Genomic DNA, 15,096 nt, shown 5'->3' with positions numbered 1-15,096 from the left:
GCAATAGCCACTATATCTAATGTCAGGCACATGGTTTGTGAGAATTGGTTGCGCAGTAGGGGTTTCAGGTGGAGCATATTTGAACTTGCCTTCTATCGGAGAAGGAGTGACTGTATTTAGAGGAAGAGAGGTATTAGACCTCCGTGTAATATATAGGCATGTAACATAGGATGTCACACAGGGGCAAATTGTAGGGGGCAACTAGGCTGAATATTTCATCGTCCAATTCTAGTGAGTCCTGTTTGTTTTTCTTACTTGCCCTACTGATAATTCTTGAAGACAAAACGTTTTGGGAATATGAGGGTAGAGTTTCCCTATCTAGAAGATGTGGAAAACTGCAGTTTATTAATACACCAGCCAAGAGGCAATCCCCATACTCTTGTTTCTTATGAACCTCTGCGACATTCATAAGGGTATTGTTCACGCAGACTGATAAAAGGATTTATTTTGTTCAAGTGAAGCAGTATTATTGATCATTGGCTTGCTTTAGGCTCCTTCAGTACAAAGTGGATTAAATTCCACATTTAATGGCATCTCACCTTGACCAAGGACTACAATTTCCCCTTGCTGGACTGATAAATGATTTTCTTCCAGTTTAAAGCTACAGGTGGAGAATGAGAAAGGGGCGGCTGCAACCGGGCATTCTAATGTCAAACTTTTGGCATACAAGTCAGCAATTCTATTTGATGACATTGGGGCTAGAACTGACTTAGGGGTCTGATCACAAGTTCGGCAGTCAGATTTCACACTGCGGTCCGTTGGTCGAATTACGATATTGGTGGTCTGTTGAAGGAAATTACCACCGACGCCATCAGCCATTTGCAGATCGATGCAATGGTGATAGCAAGAAAGCAGCTGTCAGAGTGCAGTACAGACAATTTCACCGTCATCAGAATTATGAGTTGGCTTCCTGTCAAGCCGACCGTGGTGGGAAGACAGCCTGCTTCGAGTCAGCGGAATCGAAGGAATTGAGGTGCATACTCACTCATTTCCTTTTCTTCCCTTCAGTCTCCCACGTGGATCCCTTCCTTCAGGGCCCACTTCACAGCAGCAGCATCATCTGTTGTCACCGAAATCCAGGTAAGTCCATTTTATACTGTTTACCCATTGACTGAACTTTGCACATGTAGTCCAGACTCCAGCAATGGGAAAGGTCTGGTAGTAGGTATTTTGTTCACGTATCGTGCATATGTGTGAATTTAACACTTGTGCAGTCAAAATATACACACCTGCATCGACACATTTGAAAAAATATTCCCCGCTGTCAGAAACACCGCCGCTAGCCAGCGATGACATCGTGATACATCAGGCAGAAGACAGTCGCCGTGGCCACATGGCAGTAAGACCACCAAACTCATAATCAGACCTCTAGTTTCGGTGACCAGTGAGTCAGCTTATGGGCAGGTGCTTCTGACTTTCATAACAATGGGCTTTCTTGATTTTCCTTTTCCATATTTTTAGAGACAACTAGGTGGCTGTGAGGAGGTTTAAGTTTTGGTAGGAGTAGATGGCAGACAATTAGGCAATGCCATTTTTGCCTGTTTCTTAACAACGGGTTTATCAACCTTTTCCTTTTACCCACTTTCACAGTGTTAGGTAGCTGCTTGCATAATCGTTCATATCATCTTCTGTCTGATTTTCTGGCTTATGGTAGCTGACTTGGATCAAGTTATTCCCCAGGAATATTCCCATATGCAAGTGAAGCTTATAGTCATAGGGTAACTAATAGATGCTGCATGAGCAGCTTGTAGTCTTGATCTAGAGTTTTGTCTGATAGCCCTCATTATTGGAGCTAGGACTGGTAAAGATATTCCTTAAAGATTTGTACGTCTCTCCACTCAAGTATTCTCTGCCCAAGTAGAATTTAACGCAGTGGCTCTGTACCTTTGTGAAGCAATGCACCTGGCTAGTTAGATCATGGGGAGCCAGGTAATCCCGCTGTTTGGTAACAATCTAGAAGCCATGTTGCCAGATTCCTGCCTGAAGATGGTCAGACCTACTGGCACGAGGCACTTTGCTACGAGCCACATCATGGCCACCTTCTTGAGATGCTTGCCCCTGTTTGAACCAACTGGGAAGCTGCCATACCCTTCTGAGCTTATCACTACACAAGACTAGCTTCCCGGAATAAATGAAATTCAGGAAAACTAGGAGGATATGGCAGGTTGCACTAGGCGAGGACAAGTACCACCTCTCAAGAGCACGTACGCAACCGGCCGCTTCCGTAGTGGTCCTTGACCAAAATGGAAGAGACTGAATCAGGTCTTGACCCTTTAGAATCCTTTTATATTCCTTTAACATTGATTTTAGATTAATTCTGGATTTCATTACAAGACCGGAGGCTGCCATTATGCATTATCTTTTAATGCAACTTCAAGTACAGCCGCCACTAGTAGTTACATCACAAAGAAGAAACATCTGGAACAACAAGTGTATCCAGGCAACAGCAGTACAAGGATCAGCCTCTTTTAAATGCGGCTTCAAGTCAGATAAGTTGGCTTTCTTTTATCTCCTAACCTTTTTGGTCTTCTTATACTATAGTTTACTATCTGGTTATACTAATACTGCTTCTATTGTTTTACTTGTCTACTCCTTCTTATAAGGTGTACTATAACTTTATTGAGCATGTGTTTATATGTCTCTTACGCTACCATTGTCGTAACTTGTAAAATGCTGTATCATTTTGTCCAATAGTGTTGCGAGTCTCTCCTCGTATTCGTACCCGTTGCTAAGCTGTGTGCGTTTACTTCGATTTAGGAGCATATATTTGTCATCTCTGCCATTTGCGATACCACCGTGTATCATCTTTGTGCACTAGTGCACTAGACTCTCTCCTCGTACCCCTTACTAATCTGTGTGCGTTTACCTTGAACTACGAGCGCTCTCTGACTTACGCTTACCCCTCGCCTCTCTTCACAATCCCGATCCTGGTTCCGCTTCCCGCCTACCGCAGCCGGCCGGCTCCGTACATCACCCGCTGCAGCCATCACGATCACGATCTCCCGCAGCTTCACGATCTCCCGCAGCTTCAACGTCTAAGCTGCAGGACGTACTTCTTTTTCCCCCCATTTACTGCTTGGCCTCAATTATTAAAATAAAAAAAATAAAAAAATGGTTATAGAGACGAGAGACATCGCGTTCGTCTCGCTGCTCCCTCGTTAGAGGAAAATCGTTAGCAACGACCCCCCTCACAATGCCGTTTCATAGCAACTCCCCACAACAGCTGCCTATCGACAGTTGGGAACTTCGTTTTGCCTGCTTTCTGCCCCATCCAACAATAATACTTCTACTCCCCCCTTTTTTCAAGTGATTATTATCAGAAACTAATTTACTCTTCTAATTTAAACACTCCAAGTGACTTAAAAAAAAAAAAAAAAGAGGGAAAAATGTCTGATATGTCCGACTCTGATGACCCTCAAATTATTACACCCGCTCCTTCTAAGAAAGAGGATCTTATCAAAAAAATGATCCATAAGGAGATTCATTCCTGCATGAGGGAGACTATTGACAAGATTGTTGCAGGTAAGAGACCCCCCGCACTCCTCGGAGCGCAGTCCAACGAACCACCTAATGTTGGGGGTAAAAGAACCAAAAAATGCAACAACTTAAATAATGAGAGAAGTATGGGAGGTCAAAGCACCTCATTTATATTGGGAGGACCACGCGCCTCAAAACCTGAAGGAGGACTAAGCTCCTCAAATGCTACGGGTGGCCTAAGCGCCCCAAAGAAACGATGTGCCTATAACGACACACCTCACTGGGATGCCCTAAGCGGCTCACAATATCCTAATGGCAATGCTACCCCTCTCTTGCCTAGCGTACCCTCTAACGAATCACTTGACGAGTATATACTGGATCTCGATCAAAATGAGGATGATTTTGACCCCGATTTCTCTGAAGAAGAACTCCCCTGCTCCTCTAAAAAAGTTATTCTTGATCCCCTCGGTGGAGAAATGTTTTCCCCTGACAACATTCAACACCCTAGAAGCTCTCAGTGGTGGCCCCAAAATCATGTAGCCCAATTTATTAAAACTTGGGTCAAGCACCCTTTAGAAAGAGAGGCAAGAAATATTCTTAGGACCGAATGCCCACGCCCTGTCATTGAGGACAAATTTTGCCTTACCCCCAACCTAGACCCAGAGCTAATTAAATTCTTATTTAAATTGGGCAGAGACCCTAGGAAAGGGTTTGAACGCTCCCTCAAAACTTTTCAAGATCGCATGCTTGACATGCTCGGCCCCTTAGGCCGTATGATCGATCTTATCGAAGAAAGCTATATCAAAGGGACTCAACCTAATATTGACCTCCTACGGGGATGGAGTCAGAGGGCACTTATTCTATTGGGTAATGCCAACACATCCCTCATTACAGAAAGGAGGAAAATAGTCCTCTCTAAGATTGACCCTAAACTCTGCGATATGGCGGAGAAAGAGTCCTCCTCTAATCCAAATGGTTTGTTATTTGGTGAAGATATGATCAAAGACCTGGGGAAGTACGTAGCTACCTTTACTGCTCTGGATAGAGCGCAAGCCAACATGCGCAGAGTGTTTAACCCTAATGTTTTTGCAAGGGCCGGCAGAAGGGGTCGTTCTGCTGGCCGCTTCTTTCAAAGACCCTTTTCAAGATCAAGAGGTTTCGGACGAGGTTACCAACACAACTCCTCTTTCTTCCCTCAACGAGGTCGTTCCTTCTGTTCAAGAAATTTCAGGTCAAGAGGCATCTCCACTCAAAATCCAACAAGTGAGTACTCCTTCTCTCCTCTCTTCTTCTTTAACTCTAAAAGTAGGGGGTCGCCTAAGGCTTTTCTTCCACGTTTGGGAGCAAATTACACACGATACTTGGGTTTTAGAGACTGTACAAGGTTTCAGAATAGATTTCACGGAGGAACCATTCCAGACCTCAACTCCTCTAACATTAAGCTTGACTCGGGAACAACATTCTATTGTCGAGGAGGAAGTAACTTCTATGTTAACGAAAGGTGCGATTCGAGAAGTTCCTTGGGCTTCCTTAAACTTCGTAAGCAATATCTTCCTCGTGGAAAAGAAGGACAAAGGGTGGAGACCTGTAATAAACCTAAGGAACTTGAACAGATTTGTCACTTACAATCATTTCAAGATGGAAGGTATCCATCTCCTCAAGGACATGCTTTTAGAAGGGGACTGGCTAGTCAAACTAGACCTGAAGGACGCCTACTTCACTATTCCTATGGCAGAGGAATCCCGACCTTTTCTTCAATTTGTTTGGAACAAACATCTATATCAGTTCCAAGCCCTTCACTTCGGCCTATCTTCAGCCCCTGGTGTTTCACCAAGGTCATGAAGGCTATTACCACGTTCCTTCGAGAAAGAGGCGTCTGCCTCATAATCTATCTAGACGACATTCTAATCATGTCCCAAGACAGCTCTCAGATCCTGAAGGACTTAAAATCTACGGTGGATTTGATAGAAAGCACAGGGTTTATTATAAACAGGGAGAAGTCCATCATGACTTCCTCCAGATCTCTAGAATTCCTTGGCTTCACGGTAGACACCGTGAAGTCCATGCTTTTACTCCCTCGGAAAAAGATATCGAAGATTCGCAAAGAAATACGCCACGTCCTAAAGTCAAACCTCCTAACCTTGCGGGAACTAGCCAGACTTCTGGGCCTCCTTTCATCATCTATCCAAGCCATCTTCCCTGGCCCTCTTTATTACCGAGCTCTCCAGAGACTCAAAGGGAATGCCCTACGTTCCGGACTTTGGTACGGAGACCAAATTCATCTGGTCCCAGAGGCCAAGGAGGAACTCTCTTGGTGGCTGGAGAATTTGGACGCATGGAGCGGAAAGGCCATTTTTGGGACTTCTCCGGACCTGATTCTGGAATCGGATGCAAGCCTTCATGGTTGGGGTGCCTGTTTTCAGAACCAAAGCACCGGGGGATCATGGTCTTATTCGGAGAGCTGCCTCCATATAAACTTCCTGGAACTTACCGCTGGTCTTTATGCCCTAATGAGCTTCAGGGAATCCCTTCAAGGGAAATCAGTCCTCCTCAAAATGGACAACATATCGGCCGTTGCTTATATAAATCGCCTAGGGGGAACAAGGTCTCCGGACCTCTCCAACCTGGCCAAGGAATTATGGATGTTTTGTTTAAAACACCAAATTTCCCTAAAAGCAGAATATCTACCCGGCCTAAAAAATGTCTGTGCGGATTGGAATTCAAGGTTCCTCGTAGATCATACCGATTGGAAATTAAATCCAATAATATTCAACAATCTAAACCTTTTTTGGGGTCCTCTAGAAATAGACCTCTTCGCAAGCAGACTCACAACACAACTCCCAAGTTATTTCAGCTGCCTCCCAGACCCGGGGGCCCTAGCAGTGAACGCCTTTCTCCAACACTGGAAGGACCTTCGGGGATATGCCTTTCCCCCCTTTGCAATGATCCAGCGTGTCCTCCAGAAGTTGAGGACGGAACGCTCATCAATAGTCCTGATAACGCCGTTTTGGCCGTCCCAAGCTTGGTTCCCCTCAACATTGGAATTAGCTAACGAAAAACCCTTTCTACTCCCAGCTGCTCCAGACCTCCTAAAGGACAAAAACGATTTCGATCACCCCCTTGCTCTGAATGGGACTTTGAACCTTCTTGCCTGGAAAGTGTCAGGCGAGCCAACGAAATCACTGGACTTTCGGCGCAAGCTTCTTCTCTCCTCCAGGACTCCTGGGCACCCGGTACCCATTCTAGGTACAACGGAATCTGGAAAAGATGGGTTCGTTGGTGCATGGAAAGGAACCTGGATTCCGTGGAGGCCCCTATTGTGCATGTAACCAATTTCCTGGTAGAACAATTTGACAGAGGTCTTTCCTACAGATCCATTAACTGTTATAGGTCGGCCATTTCCGCTGGTCATTCCCTCCTTAATGGTCGATCCATTGGCAAAAACCCAATCATTTGTAGAGTAATGAAAAGTATCAGACTTAAGAGACCTCCTAAACCTAAATATGACTCGCTTTGGGACGTAAGACTATCTTGACCTTTTTTGTAATTGGCCGGATAATAGTCTGTTAAGCAACAAATTTCTCTCGATCAAACTAGCTTCGCTCCTTTGCCTTATTTCCTGCCGTAGGGTCTCGGATGTTAAAGCCTTAGAGGTATCCAACAGATCCTATGATGCCTTCGGCGTCAGATTCGATATTCTTAGAAGAACTAAAACAATGTCTGATATGGTTTTTTACCCTAGATTTGACTCTTGTAAGAAGTTATGTGTAGTCGACTGCATGAGAGAATATGACCTAAGAACTACCCCTCTTCGCTCTTCTGGCATGACCCAACTCCTACTTTCTTTCGTCAGACCCTTTAAACCTGTTTCTTCTTCTACAATAGCTAGATGGGTTAAATTAGCTATGCAATTGGCAGGCATCGATCTATCTAGATTTCAAGCTCATTCCTTAAGGGGAGCTATGGCTAGTCAGTCCTTTTGGAAAGGAGCCAAATTAGACGACATCCTTAAAGCAGCTGATTGGTCAAGCTCCTTTACCTTTGCAAGACATTACTGCAAACCTGTCGAACACATGTCAGATGTAATTCTCTCTGACTACCAACATGCATAATGGCAGCCTCCGGTCTTGTAATGAAATTGCGATTCTCCTATTACCATGACCAGAGAATCTGGATTTCATTAAAGACACGGAGGCTGACATTATCCCACCACTCCCTTCCCAGAGTGGATTTTAGCCTCTTGTTTATTCGCATTATATAATGCTTTGTTTTACTACATTACTCTTTCATATTTCCTTTTTGACTACTATTGCCTTTGTGGTTTTGCTATCCTTAATCTTGATTGCAATTTTTGAATGTGGTTTATGCTATCTTTAACATCCGTTGTTTTCTCTCACCTTCATAGGGTGATCTTTGGATGTCACCAACTTTTGGACTTCGTTGCCACGGAGGAAGTTTTTCTTCTTCTTTCCTGTTTTTCATTGCATTTAAAAGAGGCTGATCCTTGTACTGCTGTTGCCTGGATAAACTTGTTGTTCTAGATGTTTCTTCTTTGTGATGTAACTACTAGTGGCGGCTGTACTTGAAGTTGCATTAAAAGATAATGCATAGTGTCAGCCTCCGTGTCTTTAATGAAATCCAGATTCTCTGGTCATGGTAATAGGAGAATCGCAATTCCTTTTCAGTTTAGGCTCCTTTAAGTTTATTGTAGGCTTCTGTGTGTGGATGTGTAGCTGGCCCTCTTAGATTTCCTCTTCACACTCTATACTACAAGATGCATATTGCCACTGTTAACCTAGGAGCCTTAGTAGCCCCCCCCCCCCTTTTGCTCTGCTGCACTTTATACACAAACCCAGGTACAAAACCAGACAGCTTACCAAATATTCCTAGCTGCTGGAGCTGTGAGAGGATCTAAAAGTCAAGACGCCAACAGTCCAGTTGCTCAGTCACAGAAGTGGCCACCTCCTCCTCACAGTCCACCGGAGGCAGCTGTTCAAACTTCCAGGCAAAACTAAGGCCACTGAAGTGGCAGAGCAGAGTAAAAACTAGGAGGGGGGCCCAAAGCCACACACCAAGGCCGCCAGAGTAGGCAGTAGAAGGAGGAAGATGCTACCTTGCATGGGAGTGGCAAGGATGGAAGTTGATACGGATAGATAGCACTCTGTGACTCCTCTGCCTCACTGCCCAAGCTTGAGCTGTCCCTAGCCCCTCCAGCAATGAGGCCGGAAGAAGAGCAGGAAAGCAAAGGTAGTGAGGGAACAGCACATGGGTGGTCTGGGGTAGGTCTGGGGAAGGTCTGCCCAAAGACCTGTAAATCCGAAAACTTGGAGCAGGAGCTCTGAAATTCCAGCCAGCACTGGGCATGGCAGAGTGTCAACCATTGGCAGCATTAACAGCATCAAGCAATCACAGGAACAGGAGAGTAACACAGGCTCCTGCGGCACAGGGGGGCACAGCCCCACAGGGGACACCCCAAACATTCAAGGGGGCCCCATTCAGCCAAAAGTCAATTAATATTTGTGAGATATGAGAAAATTATGGGCCCCTCATCCCATTCTGCAGGGGGTCCTATTATTTTGTGTTACACCCATGCATGGGAGCCAATTGGAAGAGAAGCATCTGTCTGTCTGTGTGTCCAGATAAATGGCAGTTGTAATCAAGTAATCGGGAATCCACTTATTGTAGTAATGTGTTTGAAGGTAGTTATTGTATGAAATGCTTTTATACCTTCTTGGTTGAGCTGAGCTCTGCATAGACTAGGAAATATTAAATACATGCAATCTTTCAATGTGGCATTGTGACCTAATGTCCCACTGTCTATACATCACTTCTTTGCAGGTCTGTTTTTACACATGCACATTTTGTTTGCGATACTAGGTCATTCAGTCTGGTATAATTTTGTTAGAAAACATGTTGTCAGTTAATTTTAGCAGTTTGAAGTAATTCATATGAGAAGATAAAGGTTCCTGGCTGCATTGTTTTAATTCTTCAGGTTCAGTACTTACTAGTTTTCTGCTAGCATTTTCCGATTCGTTTTGTATCGTAGTAGTTTACTGTATACATATGTACTCTCTTGCTGGGTCTTCTTATCTAATACATGTATTTGGGAAGTAGATGGGACTGAGAATGCTCCATGGAATGGTGCCATACAAGAATTGGGGATGTGGGGACCTTTGCATTTGTAGATACACTTTTCAACGTAGCTGGCCAGTGTGACTTTCCAGGTGATTTGGGAGTTCTTCATTAGCCTCACACTACCTTACCTTTGCTGGTCTTTCCCTGTATCACCTGGAAAGAGATGAATTAGTGAACACACATACCCTGTGAAGGTTTCAGGTTTCTGAGGTTTGCTTGCGATAGCCAGACAATTTTCAATCAAATCCTTAAGCAAGTGTTACTCTATAGTTTCTTGAAACATCTTCAACTCTCAGGCTCTCTTTACTAGTCCTTTGATTACTTTTGCAATATCTATTTTCATTTCTTTCTTTGAGTACTGGTCATCTATGGGATTACCCCTGATTTTGATATAACAATCTTGCTGATCCCAATACTGGAGATATGCTTTTCTTTTTTAAACTCAGTATTTACTTTAGCAACACTTGTGTGACTTGTACTAGCACTGGAGTATTCTAAGTGGGTAAAAGATCATTGTGTTGTAAAAAGAAGCCTCCCTGCCTTTTCTCTAGAACATCTTATTTCATATAAGACCTAGCAACAGAAATTACATCAACATTATATATCTAATTAGACAAAGTGGATTCCACGCAGAATCTCCCCATGAGTTAACAGGATCATGAGTTAAACTGTTCTGAATGGGAACAACCTCCAGGACCCAGACCCCCATGTTGCTCCCTGGGTTTACCAGCATCTGGTGGTAAATTTCACTGGGTTATTGCTAGTGCGGGGCAATACAGATTCTGGCTTATGGGGTTGAGCATTGCATGCTGTTTCTGTAATTCTGAAGCGGATGGGCATAGGCTGTTCTGTGCCTCTGCTCAGAGTTCCTGCCCTACTCCACTTTTGGATTTTCAGGTACAGATCCACATCTGGAAAATAGGTTAGATGTTCCCTGACCCTCATGCCATCCCTCTGTCACACACTTATTTACTCTCTCGCTTGCTCATTTGCAAGAATCGAGTGCAGGATGCTATGGAGGATCAGCCTCCCTGGGAAGGAGTGTGCTCAACATCATAGCTTAGTAATGAGATAAGAAGAACCTTGAACCTTTTTATTGTATTAAATATAAGTAACATTTTGGAGGATCAGAATAAAATGAGTTCTTTTGTAAGGACAAATATGACAATGTTAGCCAAAATTGTTGAAAATGAGAACATTACATTCTTACCTTGTCCCACTCTTCTTCGGTCGAGTCCAAAACATTTTTGGGAGCTAGGTCAAATGCTGCATTAGAGAAGAGACAGTCGATTCCTCCATATGTATCAAGAGCCTCATTAAAAATCAAGATAAGAGAATTAATTGAGTATGGTGCATCGATTAAACAACACAAGTTTTATTAAATACACTCAAGGTAGGCTTGAGACCACACTAAATACTGGCATGAAAGTAGATACTGAAGAACATATAAACAAGAATGTCTTCACCCACGCCTTTTAAATAGGTATTTTTTATTGGAATTTTGCACTTTCTGTTCAGAAGGAATGTACAACAATCAACATTGGTTTCAGTTTTTAAAAATTATTATCTCTCATTTTGATGAATTTATAAAGTGAAGAAATTCAGCTTGTTAAAACATACTGACCAAACTTCATGTTACAGAAAAGTTAAAATGACAAGATACCTTTTCTATGAAAATATAGTGATTCAATGGAAAAAGAAAATGATTTTTGTACAGGATAGCATGTAAGGGGGTAAGAAGGAAAAATGGGGTTGAAGATCCAGGATGGGGGAGGCATACATCAGGAAGGTGAAATAGCAGGGGGTTTGTTAAATGGGGGAGTAAAGTGGGAGAGGGAATCGGGGTTTGAAATAAGAAAGTAAAGTGGGATGGGAACTAAGCAGTTTGTAAAAAAAACAGGAAAATGGAAGGAGAGTAAATGTTCGAAAAATTGGAGTAAGAAATGGGAATGGAAGTAATGGGTTTTCTTAAAAAACTAGAATTGAATCAGGAGGGGTAGGAGGGGCTAAAAATAAGTAAACCAGGAGTGGGAATAAGGGATTTGTAAAACAAATGTATCTAAAGCTGGAGGTGTAAATAAGGAGTAGGAGTAATGGGTTTGTACAAAACCAGAGTAAAGTGGAAAAGGGAGTAAGGGATCTAAAAAAGAAACTGGGGAAAGTAAGAGGGGAGTATCACAATGGGCATGGAAGGCAGGGAAGACTGTCTAAAAAAAAAACAGAAGAGGGAGCTAAGCAGCACCTCCACCCCCCACGCCCCAAAGAGACACAAAATAAAAAACATGAAGAAACAAAAGTTTCTACAAAAAAGGCTTTTAGCAGTTTGGTTGTGTCAACCGTGTGAATGACATTCTAAAAGTAAAAAGCATCAACAATGGCACGACTAAATACATTTGACAGACCCACTTTCTTTATGTTCTACTTTCATCCAACGTACATGCAACCAATACTAATTGCTGTTATTCATTCTAAGTGCTGGAAACATGTTTTTCCTGCCTTTTTGTTCACTTGCTATATCAGTAAAGCTTATTGTAAACCAAATGAAAGAAACTTAAATAGTACTATGTGCAGAATGATGTCAGATGTACATACAGTTTGGTTAGAGAAGCAGGGTTTGACATGATCCTGAACTAAGAAGTTGGTCACCTTACTGCACAAAAACAATCTCCTGCAGAAGGCAGCACACAGAAAGAGGAAGTAATGAGGAGAAATAAAGATATTTCTCCTTGTTACGCCTCACCTTGGAATGCGTAGTGTTCTGGCATATTCCCAGGGCTACCAGGAATAGTAAATCTGGGAATGTGTCAAAATCCATGGGAATTGCATGGGAACACCCACGCAATGCCCATGGAATGCTTCCCCGGGGCAGAGTAACGCAATGCAGGGATTTGCGCTGCGTTGAATTGCTCCTATTTATCAAGCCACTCAGGGTTACATAAAGTGGCCTTGCGTGGCTTGATAAATCACATTTGGGGATTGTATTGCCCATGAACCACGTTGCGTGGGTCAAAAGCGATGCAACCCCCATCATAAATAGGGCCCAAGAGTACATCCATTCAGAGTTTGCCCAATATGCTACACAGTATGTGAAGTCACTGGCCAATTTTTGGCCGAACATTCCCAGCCTTATGCTGTGTACTCGCTATCCTCAGACTAACTTTGTGCAGTTCTGCTGAATTCAAGGATGTGCATGAAGTCTTTTTTTCTGAAACAATTTTAACTCTTCACTTACAGTGGGGCTGATTTTGTTGTCGTTGGGACTGCACCGTCAGTCTGTCGGTGGCGGTCTCACTGACAGACAGCCCTTCGCTCTGACCGCCGCATTATAACGTCAGAATCATGATCCCGAAAGGAGGCGGTGACGAGGCAGGCACCGCCATCGGGATCACAATGTCCCTTTCTGACAGCCTTTTCATGGTGGTCCAAAAGCCATGAAATGGCTGCGGGAATCTGACTTTGGCGGCCTCAAACAGGACCCTTATCCGTCATGGGCCACTGCAAAGTGGCCCAAGGGGCACATATAGTGCCCCCACACACATGCATGTGCTCTGTGCCATGCACCACATGTGGTGCATGCCACACAGTGCATGAATGTGCACAAAGTGCTCTTTTATACTGTGGCTTGTGCTGAGGCCCTTTTCCTGGGTCGCAGCACAAGCTGTAGTGTAAGAGAGCACTTTCTGATGCCACCACGGTGGTCAAATCATAATGGGGCAGACTGCCGACTGCTTGTTGGTGGGTCTGCTGCCTGCCACAACAGTGGGCGGTGGTTCGACCGCTTATTATCATAATTGGGCCCAGTGTTTGGTAAATACTCCGTCAATTTATGTCTAATCACACCAGACATCTGTGTGGGTAACCAACACTTTAAGTGTCTTTAGTGTGTGTTTAATGCTACAGACTGTCCTCTAAAAACATCAAGGGGCCTTTTGCAGGTCTACTATAAAGCACAATTATTTAAAATCCCACAAAGGCTTAAGTGACCTGGATCCCTTTACAGTCCCAAGAATAGGCCCATTTTCAGTTCCCTCATCATCAAAACCATTGCAATGACCTTGTAGCAATCTGTGATATGTTTGTTGGTGCACTTGTTAATAAATCAAATTTAGCGTTTGGTATAGAGAAAATAATCAACAACTCCTTTTTACTATATATATAATTAGCAGTAGATAGCCACACTGTAGTTATACTTAGAGTTACCAGATATAGGAATTCCTCTGACATTTGACAATAAATAACTTGGGCAGCAGTGCATTTCCTATATACATTGTACTTGTGTGTAGCACAACAATGGTTGGACAGATTTGAATGAAATTTGGCAAGTTTACACATTATGGGCCGCACATGATCCTTTGATCCTTTGGGTACTACATGTAATTAGGGCAAGTATTTTATAAGTTATAAGGACTTTTAACTTATTGATATCTGCAGTTGTGGTACTTTCACAAGATTTCACAGTATTTTGCTGTATTGCGTGTAAGTACCACTGTACATAGCAATTACAAGTCATTGATTGATTGGCTAATTACTGCCTTTACAAAAGTTGTAGGAAGCCATGTTGTTTTTAGGTACAGTTTGGGTGTGTTCTACGTTTCAACATGAGATATAGGTATGTATAAGGTTTGATATTTTTCACTACCTATAACCATTTGATTAAAGTGGGATGGAGTACCACGGTACTGTCTTGGGAGTACAACGGTACTTAAATATATATATATATATATATGTTAAAAAATTTAAAATACATTGCAATATAATGTATTATACAAATATAGTGTACTACAGCGTATTTGCTATTTTTAACATATTTAAACATACAGAAAAAAGTCTACAGAGTTCCGCGGTAATACCTACAAATTACTGCTCTACTCGAAAAACAGAGTCTGTATCTATTAACACTTTATTAAATTGGGAAAAGGTAGTGAACAAAAATAAAACCTACTACTTTTCTATATCTAAGACAGTAACTCACCACACAGTGAAACGCAGATCGCAGCCAAACTGTGCTAAAAACTGCATCTCTGCCTTTTACCTTTGGCAAACACAGCCATTAGCGAATCACATACTGGCTTCTCATCTGGATGTTTGGTGGTGTACTGAGGTACAATTTATAACTGAGGGGCATATTATCAAGCACAGCGTTTAAATTACCGCCGCTTTAGCTGCAGAAAACTGCCGCTAAAGTGGCGATAATGGGCTTGATAATATGCCGCAGAGAATTCAAATAGAAGCCCATGTTGACACCAAAACATGGGCTTCTATGGGAATTCTCAAGGGCATATTATCAAGCCCATTATCGCCGCTTTAGCGGCAGTTTTATGCCGCTAAAGCGGCGATAATTTAAACACCGTTTCTTGATAATATGCCCCTACGTTTTTAAAACGTATAAGGTTAACACTACCGTCCATGTGTCCTACCTTTCCCCAAACGACTTCACGTCATATATCTAACAAGGGGTCAGAGTTGCCCTCGGTGCAAGACTGT

General features: G+C 43.0%; 1 protein-coding gene across 4 annotated transcripts in view; it reads right to left on the bottom strand.

Moving 5' to 3' along the window:
* Nucleotides 1–15,096, bottom strand: part of LOC146786071 (dehydrogenase/reductase SDR family member 4-like) — a 392,893-nt gene that overhangs the window by 113,041 nt on the left and 264,756 nt on the right. For all 4 annotated transcript variants that reach the window (XM_085635503.1, XM_085635499.1, XM_085635501.1 and 1 more), the window contains one exon: nucleotides 10,823–10,924. In XM_085635503.1, coding sequence (XP_085491629.1) covers nucleotides 10,823–10,924 — 102 coding nt within the window. The remainder of the gene's footprint in view (nucleotides 1–10,822; nucleotides 10,925–15,096) is intronic.

Source organism: Triturus cristatus, chromosome 11 (genome assembly GCF_964204655.1).
Source record: "Triturus cristatus chromosome 11, aTriCri1.1, whole genome shotgun sequence".
Classification (NCBI taxonomy): domain Eukaryota; kingdom Metazoa; phylum Chordata; class Amphibia; order Caudata; family Salamandridae; genus Triturus; species Triturus cristatus.
This window is presented reverse-complemented; position numbering and strand designations above follow the sequence as displayed.